The 22,233-nt window shown below is 31.5% G+C and overlaps 1 protein-coding gene across 2 annotated transcripts; it reads right to left on the bottom strand.

Annotated features, from left to right (window-relative positions):
- Positions 1 to 7,326: 7,326 nt before the first annotated feature.
- Positions 7,327 to 21,787, bottom strand: LOC145322181 (uncharacterized). Of its 2 annotated transcripts, XM_080164020.1 has the most exons (23): positions 21,706 to 21,787; positions 21,241 to 21,395; positions 20,744 to 20,815; positions 20,312 to 20,410; positions 19,758 to 19,812; positions 18,957 to 19,010; positions 18,517 to 18,564; positions 17,938 to 18,019; positions 16,119 to 16,162; positions 15,305 to 15,397; positions 14,806 to 14,899; positions 14,405 to 14,463; positions 14,052 to 14,108; positions 13,351 to 13,403; positions 12,873 to 12,945; positions 12,608 to 12,661; positions 11,997 to 12,054; positions 11,464 to 11,564; positions 10,487 to 10,562; positions 10,009 to 10,066; positions 9,274 to 9,337; positions 8,854 to 8,910; positions 7,327 to 7,515 (listed from the first exon to the last, which is right to left on the bottom strand). In XM_080164020.1, the coding sequence occupies exons 1-23, from the start codon at positions 21,771 to 21,773 to the stop codon at positions 7,458 to 7,460; spliced, it is 1,632 nt and encodes a 543-aa protein (XP_080020146.1). In that variant the 5' UTR covers positions 21,774 to 21,787; the 3' UTR covers positions 7,327 to 7,457. The 2 variants fall into 2 exon arrangements, with proteins under 2 accessions (XP_080020146.1, XP_080020153.1); XM_080164027.1 differs by lacking the exon at positions 7,327 to 7,515 and having other exon boundaries at positions 7,952 to 8,910.
- Positions 21,788 to 22,233: the final 446 nt, after the last annotated feature.

Below are 22,233 nucleotides of genomic sequence, written 5' to 3'. Positions count from 1 at the left end.
GTGATGAAACTGTGATTTAGTTGTCCCTTTATCTCTGGTCATAATATACAATTATATAGGCATATGTCGGTTATTTTATACATTAATGTTAAAATTTTAAGTAACGAAGCTACTATCTTATTCACTATATTCGTCCGTCCATTTGTTTATCAGATTTATCAGTTTGAAACGTTATGTGGCGAACGTTTTTTTAAAATTTTTTTTATTGGTTTATATACTTTTTATTTTTATCAAATTGTTCATCGTTTTCTGTATTTTCTCTACTTTTCTCTTGTTTACTCTTAAATTAACAAAGATGAACTGATAAAATAATCGGTACAGTTACATATTTCCAATGATAATGTAAATTGATGATACATGAAAGCAATAAGAGCAAACAACATTACAACAATAAGATAAGATAATAATAACAATAATGATAACATAAACAAATACTAACAAGGATGACAACAAGATCTGAAACGGGAGGACAAGCGAACATTAACACTTGTAAAGTGTCAGAACTGAGAAAGCAAAATATAAATGTACAAGTCTAAACAAAGTAAATTTGTTGCAAAACTGCTTAAATACAAGATAATGTGTCATACTTACATTTTTAGGACATGATTTAAGATATGACACTGTATTTGTTGTCCTAGGAATCTTTATTCCAAAAATCAGACAAAAGATAATTATATCACAAAAAAAATGTTGTCAACAAAGATAAAAATCAACATATGGAACGGACGTACGGACATTCTGGTAACAATAGTAGAGTTGCTTCTATTTCGAAATCGTTATTATTACAGAAATCAACATGCAAAGTTTGAAATCTACAAGACTACAATACAAACAACATGCCTAAATCAAAGAAAAGAGCTATCTGTTACAGACGGAATGACAATATTATAGAAAAAGCTTCGCTTTTAAAAATAAAAAGGAATACAATACAAATTACATGTTACATTACAATGTTTGTTTTTTTCTCTGTGTTTTTTACCAAGCATTAAATTGATTTATAGTGGGAGGAAGTATTATAAGCTATACAAATAACGGATCCTAAATAACTATTATCCTTTCTTTTTTTTGAAGGGGGGGGGGGGTGGCTAAAAGATTTAAATTTTCTCCATTTAGAAAAATACAGGATTCAAGAGTTTTTTTTATATTGAAATGAAGTGTTTTGTATTAAGGATCTATTAAATGACCTATAAATTTATGTACAACATTTATGTAAAATGTATGTTAGATGATACACAAACTAACTCCTTCTGTAAGTTACAATTAGTACTTGAAACGTTTGGGCACTCTACTTTATAAACCAACCAATCAAAATTCAATAAAAAGTCCCCAAAGTTGTTAATCCGAAGAATAAGAATACACTAATATAAATCTTTGGGGACTAGTGTAATAAACAGCGTATTGCTCCCTGGTTTTGCTTACATCAACGAACAAGACTTGCATAGTAGCTTTGCTACAAAAACAAGGATGAGAACGTCCCTTAGTAGGTACCTGTTTAGAATTAAGGGAAAAAAGGAGAAAAAATAGTTTGGTGTAGTACCTAGGTAAGAGTAACTTAGTTATATGGAAGTAAGTTATCTGCCGGATACTTTTTTGGCCGGATACCGGATATCCGGCTGAATAGTTTGCTGTAGTATAGGTAAGAGTAACTAAGTTATATGGAAGTAAGTTATCTGTAGGGTTGGGCCGGATACTTTTTTGGTCGGATACCGGATATCCGGCTGAATATTTTGGTGTAGTATAGGTAAGAGTAACTTAGTTATCTGTAGGGTTGGGCCGGATACTTTTTCGGATAACCGACCAGACCGGATATCCGGCCCAACCCTAGTTATCTGCACAACATTATACCATAAGAAAGATTGACGTAAGGACAAACAGATAGACAGAAAGGAACACGTATAGAGTAGCTACGTTTCTAGAAATACGTAGCTATTGAGTGAAAATGATTTATTATTATACTGCCTCAAATATGTTTTGTGTTACCTCAGAATAATCAAATAGAATTATTCCTCATATCATAAATATAAATTATTTTTTTAACGCGAAACTTTTTCTACAATTAGGGTGTTCTGAACGACCGTCTGTGAATCCCCATATAAATACAAACCTTGCAGGGTGATTCCGTGACAAAAAAAGTATAATCTTAAAAGCAAAACAACTTTACAAAAAAAATACCAAATTATAATATTAGTAGCTTGAAAATTTTCCTGTAAAAGGGCCATTTAAAACACACTGGAAGAAAATTACCTATTTAATGACCTCATTTAGGCGAGATTTTCTATCACTTTCAAGAAATCATCTAGACAGAACCTAAGGACATCATCCGCTTGTTATTGGATGCCCACTATAGGGTTTTAGTTTAAGTAACATCCCAAAGACAAACAACTCTTTGAATTTACAACTTTTGTAATGAAGTACTAACTGTTCAGGGTTATGAGTTGGGCCTGTTTCTGGGCCAGGGCATTCCTCCTACTCTCTTAATGTCGCGTTCCATACATAGCAGAACTAGAAACAATTTTTAAAGTTTCTAATATGAGACGGAACTATAACTCGAAACCGACTTTTCCCCGACAAGGAAACTTATCAACCGACAGTAAGCTTAAAATTTGTAGAATAGCAACGCTGTTACGAAGATATATACCTCTCCTTTATAAATTCTGACATTTTGTGGTTAAGGAATGGTTGCTTATCCGTCATCTTCAGGGATCTGAAGGGATAAGACAATGGAAGATGATTAGATTTACAGCCACGATGTTGATAAACATAATTTTCCCTTCTGTAGATCAAAACTATTGTTTGGACTATGCTAGTTAACAAACCAACCATTCAATCAAGATTTTAAAAAGGACCCAAAGTTTTTAAGCCAAAGAATAAGTGCTTATAAACTTTGGGTACCAGTATAATTTACAACCTTCTCTTTTCATGGAAAACAACCATACACATATTGATTGTAGCTAAGCTACTCTATAGTGTTCATGATCTTATATTTTCTAAAGGTGGAAAAGGGACAATTCAAAGTTATCTATAAATACAGAGCCTCTAGGGCGGACACAACCCAATCTTTCCCGATTTTGTATAATTTTTGATGGAACACGACTCCAGTGACGTCATATTTTTCTTTCCCGAAAAAGGGAAGGGGGGAAGAAAAAAAGAGATGGGAGAAAAGGGGGTTTTCCCCCATCTCTTTTGAAGAGATTTTCTTCCCCCCTTCCCTTTTTCGGGAAAGAAAAATATGACGTCACTGGAGTCGTGTTCCATCAAAAATTATACAAAATCGGGAAAGATTGGGTTGTGTCTCTAGGGCGAAGCCGGTAGTACAAACAAGAAACAAACAAACAAGAACGATCATATCCCATAGGAGTAAAACTAAATAGATTGTGCTTAAGGAATGTTAACTCATCTGTCATAATCAACAAACATACATATATAAAGATGCCGAAATAAGAATTGTTACATTTAACTATCTTATACATTTCATAACAATCTCAAGTACTTCCTAAATAATTTAATCCAAAAACTATTGTTTTTAACAAATTATCCTCAATGAGAATTTAGACACGTTAAAAACCTACTTTTCTACCCATAATCATCTATAGTTTAATGCAGAATGTCTTTCCTTCCGTCTGTTTGTCAGTTTGAAGCGTAAGTTCTCGGTAAAAGATTGGGCTCTACTCTTCAGGGAATATACCTACTGGTCCTGTGGTGTTTTAGGGGGGGAATGAGGGGGAGACTTCCCCATCTCCCCAAAAATAGAAAAATATGACCCCCGCAAAAGAAATTTTTGTAAACCAGAACAAATAAGGGGAGTAGGGTGAACCCCTACCGTACCATGTCGTTTCAAACTAAATAATAGTTATTTCTTTCAGCGTATTATAAACGGCTTTCCGCGGATATAGAATGTACAATTATAAGATTAAAACCAGTTTTTTAGCCCCGAGATGCCGAAGGCACGGGCTAAAAAAACTGGTTTTAATCTTATGATTGTACATTTTTATATTCGTAGAAAACTGGTTATAATAGGATGCTAGACATAGTTTTTTCGTATTTGTGAGAACCGAATGAATACGAGAATAGTTATTTCTCGCATCGTATTATAAACGGCTTTCCGCGGATATAGCCGGTGACTTCGTCACCTCGGGGCTAAAAAAAACTAGTTTTAATCTTATGATTGTACATTTCTATATTCGTAGAAAGCTGGATATAATACGATGCTAGACATAGTTTTTTCGTATAGATGAGAACCGGTTCCTATCCACCGGATTCGAATAAATACGAGAAAAAATATTAAACGAAATATAAAAATAAAAAATATTACACAATTCGATCATATATGTATTCTTTTTTCTTGTTGCACTTAGAAATAAACCAATAATACATATTACATTTACTGTAAACTAGTTTGTTTTTATGCTTATTGGGCTGCTTAATAATGCTTAGCATTAGCTTATATACTTACCAATCAATGTGCACTTATACATAATAAAAAAAGAAAATAGATTATTTTTTTTCTTTATTTCTGATATTTTTTTTCTATCTACACTAAAACAAGGATGACAAATCAATAGTAAGCAGAGCAATTAGAATAATATTAAAATAACAAAGAGGCCAAAAAGATGCGAATTATTTAGAGAATTCTCACAGAAAAGTCTAAAGTCTATTTTATATAGGAGTAATGTACATCATATTTCCCATGAAGCTTTATGGACAGACAGACCTGTGTTCTTAATTGGGAAGCCTTAAAATAAGTCTTACAAATTATGAGATGGCTATAGAAAATAAATGTATTTGTATGATTTACATTTAGTTAGGTTGATGATTGGATTAGGCTAATTCATAGTCCGTTTTTGTACAGTACATATTTTGAAGTCATGCTATTTGTGGGGTTTTATAAATATTTTTAGAGAATGATTTATTTACAAAGTGTTAAAATCAAAGATTTTATCAAAACCAAAGAATATTCATCTTTTAGAAGTATTTAGTTGGTTACTCCCCATTGTATTTTTTTCTCCAAATTAAGTACATTTTTTATCTACTAGGTGTCAGTGTCACTGTCATCAGGTTGGTTAAGTTCGTTAGTGTATAATGTCATCAATCTAATAATAACAAGGAAAAAAGAAAACAAACCTTTTCCTCCCTTTTAATGGTGCAGCTAATCTAGAAATATTGTATGTTAGACTGACTGTCAATCATTTTTATCGTCGCAATGTGGGTCTCGTGGGGATTTTTGTTTATCAAAAAGGTACATACATAATCTAATCACAATTACTGGTTTTGTGTGTTCTTTTAATCCTAAATGAGCTAAAAACAAAAAAGTAGCAAATTTACTCTTTCTAAAGGGCGATATTTTTTGTTTTACATTCTGCTTTGTTTTAATTTAATTATAACTTGATGAAAAGGCTAACTACTGAACGTTAACGTCCTTTTTCTTTTCTTTTTTGTTTATTTGTCAGTTAATCTGATAATATAGTGATTGTGTTAACCAAATTATTGATAATATTATATAATTATGCTTTATATGTATTTAATATTATAGTTTTGTTTATCAATAATCTTATTATGCAACCAGATATCGTTTCATCTCTTAATTCTTTTTGGTGAATAAAACAACGTCTTGCTTTTTTTACATTAAGGGTATAATTAAGAGGTCTTATAGATGATATAGGGAGTGCTGAAAATCGTTCTTTAATTGTCAAAATTTGTATGAGGATTCCTATAAAAATAAGGTAATTAAAAAAATTACTCTTTACATTTGTTCCATAATTAATTTAGCTTCGTTTTAAATCAAACAATGATTTATTGGCGATAATGGACAATGGATTTATTATTACTAGGATCTTACACCAGATTCTCATGTACTCTATTAAAGTGGAACTTGTAGCTGCTAAAAAAAAGAATCGCCCAATCCACCGTATTTACCCCATCCCCACCAACCCTAATGGATGAATGAATAACGGATGTCCATGTTAGCAACACAAATTTCGAAAATTATTATTTAATTTATTTTATGATTTTTTTCAATAAATATCCAAAATAATAACTAAAATTTATTCTATTTTAAATATTCATAATATAAATTACATTGAGTTTCCAGTAGTACACAACTATAAATAGAAACAGTTTCCTTTTCAAAGTTGAAAGTGGCAGAAACAATTTATCTTTCCATCCAGGTTGGAATAATATACAAACATTTACACAAAATCCAATGATATTTTCTTTTTCTATTCAAATGGCACAAAATGATTATATATAAAACAAAAATAACTATTAAAATGTATGTATTTTATTCTATTTGTATATATAAGTATATAAGTGAAAATGAAAGTCATCCTTTATTAAAAAAAGTTGTCTATAAAGTTTTATGTAAAGATTCTTCAAAAGCACAATGTCATACTCTTATAAAATTATTCTATTTCTTCTTGTGAAAACGTAATCCGCACCCGATATTTTCTGTGTGATAGAAGTTTCACCTCCTGGTCCTCAAGGAAACCTTTAACAGCTTCTCTAACCTTTATTTTTTACCTCAAGTAAAAAGTCTGCAAGACCTTTAAGATATCTCAAACAGTTGGAAAGTCAGAGCCCCCCTTTTCAAGAAACTTTTTTCTGCTCTTTTGGAGGGTTTAGAAAATTTACAGAATGTATGTCAACCCTTATATCAATTAAATAAAAGTTTTTAAACTTATCATTATCAATATATGTAAACAACAACGGATGATTTATCACAAATTTGAATAACAATATAAATATCTAAAACATCAAAATCTTATAGTAATGTTAAAAAAATACATGGTAGTCATAGGCGTCCAAGGGGGGGGGGGGTAATGGGGCGATTACCCCCCCGAAACGAATTTGGGGGTGCCGTAGGCACCTCCAAAAATTTTTTCATTTTACCCCCCCCAAGCAAATTTTACCCCCGGGGTAAAAATTTTGGGGGGGGTAAAAAAAATTTGCGGCGCCATTTTACCCACCCAAAACAGAATTAACCCCCCCCCAAAATAAAAAGCTTGGACGCCCCTGATGGTAGTATAATAAAAATATATATAAAAAAACATTTAACAACTATACAATAAAAAAATTTGTATATAAACTTAAAATAAAGTTGAAAATAAAATTTACATGTTAATTACAAAAGTGAACCGTTTTAGAAATTCACGTTGAGCATTTGATTTACGTTTTGATTTACAAGATCCTTTTTACTTCACAGAATAGAATTCAGTGTTCTTGGTTTGTTCAGGGATCTAAAGGGATAGGACAATGGCCTATATATTGATGTACATCCCAAATGATAATACACAAAATTAAACCTTTTAGATTATAATTATTAGTTGAAACGTTTGGACACTCAAAATTAAAATTGAATTAAAGTCCCCAAAGTTGTTAAGTCAACGAATTAGAAAACGTTAATATAATACTTTGGGGACTATCGTAATATACAGCCTAATGTCCCCTCCCTCCCTGGATGTTCATAAAGCTTCTAATCTGATGGTTGCAGTGGCTGACGCATTTCTGGATCTCCGCCTGCAGGGAATAAGGACTCAATAATAGCGTAATTTATTGTAACACAAAATACTGTAAAAATTATCTAAACAAATGGCATACCTTTATTATTAGGTTAGGTTAGGTGATTGCCCCTCAGGGTTAGGCAAATGACCCCGCAGTGTTAGAGCCCCCCGCAGGGCTAGAAATAGGAGAAAAGCATCTGTCTCTTAAGAGGCGATGTCTCGAAAGGGACTTTACCCAAAAACTCTATACATATGTTGACCTCTCATAGTTATATACAAAATTGCCACAAATAAAACTTACTATCTCTCAATGTAAATAATGATAAAATCATTATGTGTTGTATTTTTATTTGCTCGATGGCAGAATTGTAAAAGATCGGGGGTTATATGCGATCGAAGGTTAAATAAATGATTTTAATTTAGATTGTACAAGATGTTTAGGAAAAGGACAACAATTTTTTAGGTTATTTTGTATTTTTATTTTAAATTAACAAAATAAAAGTATATTTACAATTAATTTATTTTTTATTATGAAAATTTTTGTGCAGAAATCACAATTATGTGCTGTTTTTTAACGTAAATTTTATAAACATATATAAGCTCATAAATTTTTAAAGACATTCGTAAATTAATTAGGCAATCACTGTTAAATTTAGATATAGAGGATTTATTTTTGACTCAGTTCTGAAACATAAATGAAAAAATGCCTTCAACAAAATTTCGGGGAGGTTTATCCACAAAAAAAATATACAAATTGAATTCAGTCATTTAGGTAAACGTACAAATAGAGAAGAATGATACTTGGGTTTATATAGAGAAACAGTCTTAAAAAGCAAAGTTTTTCTACTTTCAGTTCTACTCAATTCCGTCCGTCCGTAACGGTAAGGTTTTATCTTTAATTTGGGTATTTTAGAATTGGCCTATCGATTTCATACTTTGCATGATGATTACAATAACAGTTAGGTAAAATTTAGAAAGCCTAGCATTTTTATACTCATTTGACAAGATGGAATATGGATTCCTAGGACGATTAAGTACAATATCATACCAATTAAGTGTGTTGATATTCAAATTTTGACCATTTTATTTGTTGAACTTTGCTTTCATTGATGTTGTCATCCTTGTTACTTTTTCTTTGTGGCTTTTTTTACCCACATCCTTATTGGAAGAAAATACAGATTATTTGGATCATTGCTAGGAAACGAAGTAGCGGGTTTCGTCGCATTTTCACAGTAGCTTTTGATCGGTTATTTTAGGTTAGGTTAGAAGGTGCTAGAAATAGGAAAAAGGCTACTGTGAAATTCTTCAATGATCCGATTATTTGATTACTAAAAGCTAGAGCCTGGTTCCTTTCCTGGTACTTTGTCTCTCCACATGATTCTTTATATGATTCCATCTCTTTCTCATTATCTCTCTAAAATATTTTCAATATTATTAACCCTATTAAAATGATTACGAAAATAATTTTTTTTTAAATGAGAGAAAAAATTATGTAATTTTGAAGTGATAGCATATAATTGTCCCATCGTTTACAGACCTCAAAAAGTTTTAAAATCATTTTCTGATACTTTAAGAAAATTATTTAATATCCATTGATGTCATAGAGGGACTGGATATTATTTTCTAAAATTCTTTTGGTAAAAAAATATTTAAATTCCGATAATAAGCCAAGATGAGCAGAAACAGGCAAACTTTTGGAGACTGTGGTTTAAAAAAATTATTTCTTGAAAAAGGAAAAACCTAAATGTCTTTCATTTAAAAAGGCATATAAAATAACCTGTTAGATTTTACTGACAAAAATGATATCAACAAAAATATTCCAGTTGAGCTGTTAATCAATTCTAAAATAAAAATAATCTTTCATTAGAGTTCCCAGGCGTCTTTTAGTCATTGGATACCTGAATTATATTGTGTTAAACCTGTCTTATATAGTATTCATTGTTTTATAAAAATAGTTCATTAATAATTTTTTAATGCAATGTAATTATCATTTTATAAATGTTGATACTAGATGTATATGTTGTTTTGTCCCAATAAATATTAGAATTTGAAATTTGAATAATAACGACACAATTTTGAAACAGGGTTCAGAAGCAGAGTTGTCAAATAAAGAGGTGATTAAATAGAAAATAAGATTAAAAAACTGATAAGCTACTGTGGCATTTGTTGTCACATCAGCGGCTGGGGATTGTTGAAAATTTAAGTTAATAGCTGCGGCCACGGCTTATTAAAATCCTGACAAATTATTGTACTGGCCAGGGATCTAAAAGAATAAGACAATGGGCGGTAAATTAATGTACATCCTTAATTACACAAATTTACCCCTTCTGTAAATTGAAATTCGTGGTTGAAACTAAGGTATTAAACCAATCAATAAAAATTCACTGAAATCCCCAAAGTTGTTATGCCAACCAATAAGAAAACGTTATCATAAGACTTTGGGGACTAGTGTAATAAACAGCCCATTGTCCCCTCTCTCTAATTCTATGGGTATTAGATTGAAAATACTGACCTGGAATAATTGTCCACTTTGCTTTGTATTTAAACCCATCCAATATCAGTGTTATCATCTAAATATTCATGTTCATTTAATGGATGTAGCAAGCTAAATTGACGACAATTTTCCCCCTGTCATAATAATCCACATTCATTTTTATAATCACATATGCATCATAAATTGAATAATAAAATTTCAGAAAAAAGTAAAAGAAAAATTTATGAATACAGAGAAAAATTGTCTTCAAACATCGATTGTATTCGTATGATACTTGTGTATAAACAAATCAAACTACTTAACAAAGTCAATTTAGCTTGCTAACATGGAACTCGTTTAATAGTCAGTTCGTTCAGCCAATAGAAGGGGAGGGGATGGGGTTAAGGTGCTGAAGGGGCGTATCGTTATTTTAGCCCTCCGTAAGTTTTACTTACTAGAGAATATGAAAATCTGGTGTAAGATCCAAGTAATAAAATATCCATTTGTAATAACTAACCTCAACAAACCAATTTAGACCCATGAGGAAAAATAATTTCAGCAACAGCAATAACCGGTCTTTTGTTACAAAATTACTGAAATAAAACATTTTTTATTTTAAACTTCCACATATTTTCATGTCTGTCAGTAAGTGGCTAAAAATCATTAAGAATTTGACTAATTTTAATTAACAAATATTTTTTTGGCATACCTGTCCCTATACAATATCTTATTTAGACAAGTTTTAAATTTTGCTCTTTTCATTTTTTATTTATCTTTGAATTTCAAATTTACATCTATGCGACCAAGAAATAAGAAATATATACATACAAGGACGTCCAAGGGGGGGGGGGGGTAAAGGGGTGATTACCCCCCAAACGAATTGGGGGGTGCCGTAGGCACTCCCAAAATATTTTTCAGTTTACCCCCCCTTATTTAAAATTTACCCCTATCTTTTATTTTTACATGTTTTTCAGTAAATATAACATCTATGCGACCAAGAAATAATCTAAATATATACATACAAGGACATCCAAGGGGGGGGGGGTAAAGGGGTGATTACCCCCCCAAAATATTTTTCAGTTTACCCCCCCTTATTTAAAATTTACCCCTATCTTTTATTTTTGGGGTGGGGGGAATTACCCCCCAAAAAAAACAAATGTCCCCCCCCCCTTAAAAAAATTTTATCCCCCCCCAAAATAAAAAGCTTGGACGCCACTGAATATACATATATATCATATATAAAAATATAAAATTTACAAATTGAATACAAAAAGAAAGTAACCAAAAATAATTCTTATTTAAATCATTATAGTATATAAGGCCGAAGAGAATAATCTTAACATTTTTAATTTTTTCCGGGACAATTTCTATAAAAAAATATATACCGGATATCTTATAAAGTTTTATTCCAAACCGGTTTTAAACCAGCAGAACTGGATGATAATTAGTTACAAAGATTATTATTAATATGAGAATTAATGTATAAAACTGAACCTTGAAGTCAAGGAAGACGACTTCCATGTTCCCCAGAATATGTTGTAGAAAATTGAGGAGAATGAGATCATGTTCACGCACAGCAGTAAGAATATTGGAAGCTGAAATTAATAAAAATGTATTCATATTGTGTTGTGTCGTCTGTCTGTATGTTGGTTTTTAGGTTTTAATCAATCTGTAACAGTGATTTTTATTTTTGATTATCTGTTACTTATGTAGAATCAAGTACCGAATTTGGCGTTCAAGGCTTTTGAACAATAGATGTATAATGTATATGTATAGATGTATAACCCAGACAACTACCTGGTACCAGTGTTGGGAACCTTTTTCGTCTGCTAGCAAAGTGCTTGCTGCACTTTTGTAGCGTCTTGACTGTGATAATATTTCCGACGCTATTGGCTGATATATTCAAAGACTCAATTGAAAGTCGGCACAGGGTCTCCATCAGTTGAGAAAATTACATATGGTACTAACTGACTGGCGGATAGACGGAGATACAAAGTGAATTATTGAGTAGCTTCGTTAAAACTTACCTCAAAATAGAATATTCGTGGCACATGATTAGCAAGGTAACACTTGTCGCGACCAATCCTAAAAATAATGTAATGGAGGTATTAACATTTTGACGCAGTATTTATACTAAGTTTATAAGATCATTCTTCATTGCCATAGGATTCATCATTTTAAAATTCCAAAACAATAATTTAAAAACTTTGTAAGTAGTACAAGCTTAAAATAAACTTTTTTTTGTGTATGTATTATAAAATGTGTTTTAAAATGAACCACGAATAATTAGACCTAAACGTGTTTAAGTTAATAACATGTTTCAACTTGTGTACGATTAGAGCCATCCGTTTCTGATGGACCAACCCTAATTGTAGAGAACTCATTGATTGCAGGACCTTTGTCTGGATCAAGTCCTAATTGTGCATGGTAATGAGTATCTCCGGATTATGCTATGGCATTCCCCCTGCACTGTCTATTAATGTCGCGCATCTGACATAGCAACAGTATGAACCTTTTTTAACATCTTTAGTTATGACGCGGAGTTGCTCCAAGTGTTGTTAGACATAGTTTTTTCGTAAGGATGGGAACCGGTTCCTATCCACCGGATTCGAATAAATACGAGAAAATAATTGCTCACCCCGGGTGAAAATAAATCCACGTATCATCAACAGAGTCTAAAAAACTAGTTGGCCTGAAAAAAAGTTGTTTTTATTAAATTAATTTGTATCTTTAATGTATGTCTATGTGAAACTTTATAAGGTAGTGTGATTTTCTCGGTATCTATTTGAGACACACGGCTGAATTAGTGAAGATTACATATAGAAATTCACATTAATTATATAGTTTACTCTTTCCGTCTGTCTGTCAGTATAACTCTATTTTAGATGGTTGGTGTTACTTACCATTTAGTTTGGGAGTCATCTACACTGAACTGGACCACTATAGTTGTTACAACAATAATCGATGGCAATCCAACTGAAACAGAAGTTTTATAAAAAGAATTTTGGGGACCGATTTAGCAGTATTTTTAGAAGCAACCTCTAAAAAAATTAAGCGTCATACATTACAAATTACCAATGAAAGGCCATTGTATATTTTAACATTGGTCAATTAAAATGTATACTGGCCTATCATTTGTATTATATGACGTAATTTTTATTAGGCACTATAAGCTGCTTTGACTTTTTACAATTTTCTATGTAGTATTACCTACACATCAAACCTTTAAATTTTTAGTTAGAAAATTTATCTCAAAAGCTTTATCTGAAAATCATTTTATGAGAGGCAAAGCTATTTCACAATATTGTTTAATATTTTTACTAGCGGCTACACCCAGGGGAACTTGGGATGAGAGGGTTGTTTACTCCAGTCCATACTTACATGAGAAAACAAGACTCCACAATGACATGTCAGACTCGGGAAATTGGATATGCCTAAAAAATTATTTATGCATAAATTTTTTTTTTACAATTTTATCATTACAGATAAATAATATTATATCATAGACATTAGAGTAAATCACTAAAGGGAGAAGGGGTTAAATAACTAAATGTCCCCATCAGAAGGACCTTGTGATGACTCTCAACACTATAAATCAACGGAAATATTAACACAGCCAAGTAGCTTAAAACAATTTGTTAGCAGACAAAAATGTCCTTGTATTAGGGGGGGGGGGCAGGTAGTTATGGACATCTATACTATAGATCTGTTTCATAGAAAACACACAAACATAAAAAGAAAATCAAATTATTAAGGCAAAGAACTTAACCTTTACAAGAAATGTTTTAAGATTTGAATTGCATGAAAAATATTTTTATTTTAAAAAATCCTACTGTCTGCAATACCACGTCTCTTTCTCTCTTTCTTTTTACATATTGGCAAAAAGAAAAGGTTTGTTTCATTTTAGCGGAAAATTCTAAAATTCAATACATACCTTCCTATAATTTTTTAATAAAACTTAAAGCTTATTTATTTAATGAAAGTTTTGCACTTTTTATCTAGATATCTACTCTATTTGTCATGGTTGCAAATTTATGCTACCTTTGAACATAACCGTTCTTGAAAATGATTAAATGTGTTACCTTAGTTTCATCCAGAATGAATAGCTAGATGTTGTCATAAAAGAGAATGCAGCCAGGCTTAACAAATAGAATTACAGATGATCGTGATAACATAAAAATTACTCTTAAAACCTTTTTAAACATTTAAAAATTAAAACTTTTTAATAGTGTGCAATGTTAAACAACAAAATCAAACTTCCATGATAACTAAACAAGAAATCAAACAGTCATAGTAATTAAACGAAAAGCACTTCATACATAGATAGGAAAAAATGCTTTTTAGAATATATAGTGTGTTTGAAATTAGGATTACAAAAGACGACATTTTGAACCACATAAATGAATAAACAAACTAGTTTAATGCCAATTATTACCTGCAAAATTGAATAAGAAAAGCAATAATAAAACAGCCAGGCCGATCTTCTACATAATTCTATAAATATAAATGATAGAATATTTAAATTTTTTAATATCTTAATCTTGCCAGAGAAAATTACATTAACGTTTAGCAAACTTTAATAAAAGCCAGAAAATCTCCCTTCAAAGTATATTCAACTTTTCTACAAGCCAATGAAATCTCGTTTTAAGGTTTGTCCAACTTTACTAAAAGCCAAAGGAATTTCATTTGAAAGGTTTGTCCAACTTTACTACAAGCCATAGAAACTTTCTTTGAAGTTTTGCCCCTCATTTCTACAAGCTTTATCCAACTTTACTACAAACCAAATAAAGCTATTTTAAATTTTGTCCAACTTTACTACAAGCCAAAGAAACCTACCTTTAACTGACTAATAAAGAGTAGAAGAGAGACCATCATAAGGTTTAGGTACATCAATAATTGGACATAACCAGCTTCGCGGGTTAAAAAATCACTAAAATAAACGAATAGAAATATTAAACTTTGGTCTGTATGTCTTACTTCTAAGCAGACTTCATACTTTCTTTCAGAATGCATTTTTGCTATTGTATTTTTGCTACAAGATCTTGTTGGACAACTTGACACCCTTACTAAAACTTTCATTCAGACTAGCAGTTACGACCCTAGGCGACTTTAGGGGCACTTGAAGAGGGGGGAGATGATTATATTTTTGATTTAAAAGGAAAGGTAAAAAAATTTAAGGTACCCTCCCCAAAAATAGACATAAACCTTCCCAGGATCTATGAGAATCTACACTGATGACACATATATTAGTTTGGCGGTCATCGAGATCCAATGGTGTAGAAAGACAGAAAGACATCCTATTACTTTAACATTAGGATGATATAGCAATACTCACCGACAAACAATACAGATTAATGTAATAACAGAAAGACTGAAAGCACTCAGAAACAAAAGAATCAACTTTGTCGTTGAAATTGGCGTTGTGCAACTGAAAATAAAACAATGATGACAACATCCATAAGTAGCGAAGCTGAAAAGTTATGTTATTAATGGACATATGGAATAAATGATCTATGGAGTATGTCATATAAAACTTAAATAAAATAAATCACTAAATATTTTTAAATATGTATAATGGTCTTTTGAAGAATAAGGAAAATGTGAAAATCTAGCACCCCAACTAATAGCAAGTCTTTATAAAACTTGGTTAAAGAATTTTGACTTATTTAATCCTTTAAAAAATCCAGCAACTATATTGAACAGGAGTCGAGAAAATCACGAAAACTAGCAATCGATATAGCACCTAACCAATAAGCATATTTAAATAAAACTTGATGGAAATATTTAGAGTGTAAACTTATTCAATCCCTGAAATTTCAGCCGTCTCTCTTGAATAAGGTTCGAAAAAATCATGAAAACTTAAAATCTAAGAATCGATCCAGCACCCAAATTAACATACAGATGAACAAAACAATGTATAGATTAGATGAGCATATGTCATAGGAATCTAAAAATTTCAGCTGTATATCATTAATAGGAGCCGAGAAAAATCACGTCTCCCCTATAGCGTTTCTAACTGACTGACGGACAGTCAAAGTGAATTATAGATTCGCTTCTGATAAAAATGATTTATTTATTATACACAAAATTATGTATCAAAAAAAGAAGTATAAATAATTTGAAAATAAAAATTTTCCTAAAATATTTACCTGGAATAATCATAAACACAGACTAGAACCTTTTCTCTTTCACCCTATAAACAACAAACAGTGATAAATGTAAAACTGAAATTATAAATGTTCTTACTAATATCTATAATACAAAGTAGAACAATCAAGATATCATTTAGTAGCATGCTACTCTATAATTTGAAATGTCCGTATGTCCGTTATGGGGGAAACGTGATTTTCTCAGCTCCTATAAAAGACAGAAGGCTTAAACTTGACAACATTTCCGTCAATATGAAGCATAATTAAGTACAAAACATCAATAGCAGTTGGACTGTTTTTAAACAGCTTTTCAGCCGCTTTTATTTTTCAAAACTGATTTTCTTGGCTCCTGTAAAAGATAGAGGGCTAAAACTTCTTGTCAACACTCCCATCAATATGGAGCATAATCAGGAATAAGGGATGGGAAACGTAGAAAAATATTATTTCAGGCCCATTTCAAGCCTAGGCCTAAAAAAATAGTTATGGGATGGTGCATTAGTTCGTTATCAACGCTAATGAAATAGCTGAGTGTGTGTGTGTAGATAAAGAATAGAATAAAATCCAGGTAGCTAGTCTAAAGTAAAAATTGAACTTTTTATAAACCAAAATATTAATGGCTTTTGTTATAATCACGTTATGATGTTTTTTTTCTTCCAAAATTTTTTTATCTTTTACTTTGGTAATTAAAATTTTCAGAAAGCTATCGTTTTGTTTCCCTCAGACAGATTTTAGGTTGTATTATTTGAATTTTAATAATGAGTAAATATTTTATTTGAAATATCATTGCTAATTAAAATTCAAAATAAATAAGTTAATATGCACTTGGGTAACATTCTATCAAGTTCTTTGGATACTATTGTGTAATAATAGATTTGTACTGTATATAGTTTTTTAGCCGCTTTTATTTTTCAAAAGTGATTTTCTCGGCTCCTGTAAAATATATAAGGTTAAAACTTCTTGTCAACATTCCCATCAATATGGAGCATAATTAGGTATTAAACATCAATAGCGGTCGGACTGCTTTTAAGCAGCTTTTAAGCAGCTTTTTAGCCGCTTTTACTTTTAACAACAGATTTTCTCGGCTCTTACAAATGATACACGGCTGAAACTTCTTGCCAATAATCCCTTCTTTATGCTCAATAATTTGGTATGAAAAATCTATGGTAGTCTGACTACTTTTAAGCATCTTTTTAGCTGCTTTTCTTTTTAAAACTTTCAGATATATTTTTTTAAGGTTTCATTATCTTAAGTTTTTGCATATTTATTTGCATATATCTCTCTTTCCTTTCTTTGTTATAATAACAGTTAATCGGCTCTGTCACCTTGTCCATTTGTCTATTTCATAATAGATTTCGTGCTTCGCTACTTATGGATGTTGTCATCCTTGTTTTGTTAGTATCTCTAAAGCTTTAGGAAAGATTCTCGGACTTCCTATTACCTCTTTGGGTGGAGCCGCTAATACTATTATATAAAGTAGTAAGCTTTTTTTATCTGTAGCGAAGGATCTCGCTAACCGCTAATTCGATATGGTTCTCCTTTACTATGAAGCTTCTTTTGGGTCCAGGGAAGGTTTTTAACTATTTTGGGGAGGGTATCTCCACCATCCGAAGAGAAATAGCCCCCTAGAGAAAATAAACCCCTCGAAAAAAAAACATTTTTCCTTTTTAGACCTAAAAATTGAAATTAAAGTGTCTACTATTTTTACTCCCCATTACCTAAGGTGTCCCTAGAGGCCTCTAGGGGCGTAGCCGCTAGTACTAAAATATTGTATGGATTGTAAATAGGAATAGTTTAGATTAAAGAAAAACTGTATTGGGACCTGTTTGTCAATGCAATATTCATGATTGTCATACGTACGATCACATACAGTCAGCTCTCCATAGTTGCTCACTTCATACGACCTAAACATTACAAATATAATTATTTAGTGAGGGAGGGCACATTGGGCTGGTTATTACACTAGTCCCCAAAGTTTCAACCACTAATTGTAATCTACAGAGGGGGTTATTTAGTGTACAATCATTGGGGATGTACATCAATTTACCGGCCATTGTCTTATCCCTTCAGATCCCTGATAATTATTTGGTTTTATCCAAAAAAAGCGAAGCTGTTTGAAATTTTCTGCTGAACATGATTGGATACACTAAATTATTGAAAAATATACCTATAAAGATAAGAAGATATAAAGAAAAAAAAATGATGTAAAATCGATGAGACAAAAGTTGAATAGAGAGAAAGAAATAGAAATGTCTGGTTAAAAAAATAATTTTGGGTTTAGCCAAAAGGAAATATTGATAGAGATATAGTTGAAATTAGTAGTTTAGTAAAAAAAACCTTAAAAGCAGATAAACAGTTATTAAGAAGCTTTATGCTATAAATATTTATAGGAAAAATTTACCCCTTCTGTAGTTCTTCCACCTTCTCACAATGCCTTTGAGGTTTGATACTGAAAAATAAGTGTTGTTAAGTAGATAGTATATAGGGGGGTTCACAAAGTCTCTAATATTAATATTATTGTGTAGTACTGTGTAGCCATAGTTTCTTAGTGTACCTCACTACCTAAGTAGTCATGAAGTAGGGCGAGACACTTTTGTATAGCCACCAGGGCCAGCTCAAGCTGCACGTTCAAGTACATGACTTGACTCTTTATAACCCTCGCTGAGTATGGCAGGTGTCCTAAATTAATAAATGATGCTTTCCCCAAAAGAGCTTGGAAAAAGATTGCACTGATACTATGTACATGATCATTGCAAGGCATTCAAACTAAACAATTATCTCCCTTCTTACACAACCAAGAGAAAGTTGCGTGCATATTTACATAATGTCTGTAATACTTACAATTTAACACTTGGATCCAAGCCATCATAGGTTTCATTAAAACCAGGACACATACTAAAATAAAAACAAGGATGACAACAACCATAAAAGCAAAGCTCTGAAATCAAACGGTAAAACAAACGAACATGAACACTTGTAGAGAACAAAATTTAATAAGTACAATTCCTATAATACAAAGAAGAACAATGTAGGTCTGTCCGTCTGAAGCTTAAGATCTTAGTAACCACTGAACTGATTGTGCTCTTCTCCAGGGAGTATACCTACTGATCTTGTAATGGTTTCTTGGGTGTGGGACTCCATGAATAGTAAAGCCTTTTGGCTTTAAAAAAAAAGAAAAATATCTCCCAAAAACATTTTTCTAAGTTGTCTTGGGAAAAGATTCACTGCTGACATGTTTCTATTCCAAAGATAAAATTTCGGTGCTTATGTAGTATGGACAGACTCAATTGGTAAAAAGGTTGCGCTCCCATAGAACCTAGTAAAAGTGTCGGACATTGATTATGACGTAAAAAAATTAGCCAAAGAGAGGCCACTATAAATTTTACCTTTGGTCAATTACAGTGTATACTGGCCTTTCATTGGCTAATTTTTTACGTCATAATCAGAGTCAGACACTTTTACTAGGTTCCTCCCATATCCAATTATTTGTATGATTCTTGTAAATACAAATACTTTTCAAAAGTTAGACTAGTTTATTTATCAGCAACGCTGTTCTACAAGACCGTCTGTCCGTCGCAACAAATGAAGATCTAGCCCCGCAGTGCTAGACTTTAAAGCTATACCAAGCTTAACACTTAATACCTTAAACATGGATGATCCTGACATTCACATAATTTTGCACCAGGTACTAAACTACCTAAATAAAATAAAATTTAATTTAGAATATCCTAAACTATAATACAAGTCTAACAATTATTAGATAGGCAAAGTTAGGGTTGGATGAGGGTTAAATAGTTAGATTAGAAAAGTCAAATAAAATTGGTAGGATTCGGCAAAGTTTTGGCCCCTATTTGTATCTGACTGTTAAAGGAATCATCATTCAAAGTTTGAAATCGATTGGATCATTCTAACATGCCCAAATTATGAGTTAAGAAAGCTTCTCTTGGGTAAATTATTCCATGTAAAAATGTCTTCCCTTTATGTGAAGCATATGAAAAAAAAACAATGATAAGCTAGTTATAAATAGTTGAATTTGTTAGGATTATATCGTCAAAAAATTTCGTCACCCGTATCTCGTAAATACAAAAAGGTTAAAAATCCATTTTTAAGTTTGAAGAAAAAAAAGAGTCATATAGACCATCTAGATATATTATGTCTATTCCAATTCCAAATCAGATTTAAAAATAAAATATTACCGTCTTCTAATCTTAAACTGTCCAAGCAATAACTGTCCCTGTCCTTGAACGTAAGTTTATCCAGAAAGAAAAATTTCGGTGGTAAAATAAGTACATCACCTGAAATTATAATATAATTCTAGCCTCTCTTTGTTATGATATCATTAAAGCTGATACGGTTTCTGTAATGTACTATTCAATTACATGCAGACAGACAGTGAGAGGGATTCTTAGCCGTTTAGAACGTGATTTACATGTTAAAAACTTACAAGCCCTTCGTGTGTGATGACGGAAAAAAATAAATAATCGTTTTAGAGGTTATGTGGGCCATATAAATGACAAGAAAGCATTATAATAGAAGAGAGAGGCGTTCGGTGTTTCATTTTCAGGTATTAGTTAAAGCTTAGGGTAATCTAAAACTACTATTTAAAATACAGAAAAATATAAACCTACCATGAAAAGAGAATTGTGTGTTATTAAACATAAATTGGTTTGTCAGATTACATGGAAGTCCAAAATTTTCATCTAAAAATAAACATTGCTATAGAGATTATACAAAAAGTCCAAATAAAAAAGTAACAGGATGTCTTTCTGTCTGTGTAAACTCTGCAGACCGATATGATTCTCCTTTATAGTGCAGATAGGTCCTGAGAAGGTTATAACTATTTTAGGGGAAGGTACCACAACCCTCCCAACAGAAATCGCATAGAGTCCTCTTTTTATTGATTCAAGTACAATACGATTTTGTTCCAAACTTCCCCTCAAGCAATACTACTCTGTAATTTACTTTGTGTGTTGGTCCATCCATCAATCCGTCCATTACACTTTTAGGAGTGTGTGGTTTTCTCGGCTGCTTTTTGGGAATATAGATCACTGATTTTGTTGTTATTGTTGATATACTCTTTACAAAAAAGTGTATAAAGTGTAAAAAGCTTCCCAAATAATCTCACCGTATTCTGGTTCAATTTTTTTTGTTTTTAATCCTGTATCTTGTACTGTTTTGTACTCTAAGGTTTGTAAATTTTCATGTGGTTGAGCTTGATGGGGGACACAGGTTTTAAACCTGGCGTCCAGCACAGAGTTTACAGGGCAACATTTTCTAAAACTATAAAATAGATTTATTAACACAGATGTTTGATTAGACAACACATATTTGTGTTGATTTAATATAAATTTTGATTTGTAATCATAAAGTACTGTGTTGAAAATTTTTAGTTTGCTTAGAGAAAAACTTTTCAGCGGTATTCTATGCGCTAGTTCCCAAAATCTGTAGATTTAGCCAAATGTAGAAAAGTTGCATTGGTTCTAGTACCCAAAGTCCAAGATAGTAAAAAAATGAATCTTAAATCCATTGTCACATCCCTATATCCGTGATAGAGAAATAGCAAAATGTAACAAAAAAAAATAAAGTTTACCTGGATTGTGAGTTTATAAATTCAAGTTTTGTTGTTAATATTAAACATAGTATTCCAAATTTTATCATTATTTTAGTCTGACATTTCTGAAAAAAAAAATTATTAATCTTTAATAATTAGCTTATGCGTTTTATGAAACTGGAAAATCTGTTGGTCAAATAGTTCTGTTGTAGAAAAGAGGTTAAATAATTGACTTTTACCTGCTCTGTTCAATACGAGTTTATTAACAATGATTTTAACAATTTTTGTGGTTGATAATATCAAAAATAAATCAAATAATATCAAAATTAATTTGTGTCTCTTTCTTATTTACTAAGTATATTTGCGATTACTTTTATTTAATGAAATCTTCCAATTTTTCACATTTACAAAATGGCCTGCTTTATTGCATCAAGATCCATGACAGATCTATATAGGAAATAAACGTCTATAAATGAGCTCGAGTCTTCCAATGGTACAGTGCTTAAAACTCATAGTGCTCCAATAATCCATAATAAAATCTCATTGACCAAAGCGATAAGACCTTTA

Source organism: Acartia tonsa, chromosome 1 (genome assembly GCF_053477335.1).
Source record: "Acartia tonsa isolate MP-2025a chromosome 1, ASM5347733v1, whole genome shotgun sequence".
Taxonomy (NCBI): domain Eukaryota; kingdom Metazoa; phylum Arthropoda; class Copepoda; order Calanoida; family Acartiidae; genus Acartia; species Acartia tonsa.
Note: the sequence above shows the minus strand (reverse complement) of the source record. Positions and strands in the feature narration are given on the sequence as shown.

What these genes read in the sequence shown, in the direction of transcription:
- LOC145322181 (XM_080164020.1), bottom strand. Translation starts at nt 21,773, where the DNA reads ATGATAAAATTTGGAATACTATGTTTAATATTAACAACAAAACTTGAA. An exon ending in TTGGATCCAAGTGTTAAATT is followed by an intron (nt 18,565 to 18,956) that starts GTAAGTATTACA and finishes CTTATTTTTCAG; the next exon opens with TATCAAACCTCAAAGGCATT. An exon ending in TCTTTATTAGTCAGTTAAAG is followed by an intron (nt 14,464 to 14,805) that starts GTAGGTTTCTTT and finishes TTATATTTATAG; the next exon opens with AATTATGTAGAAGATCGGCC.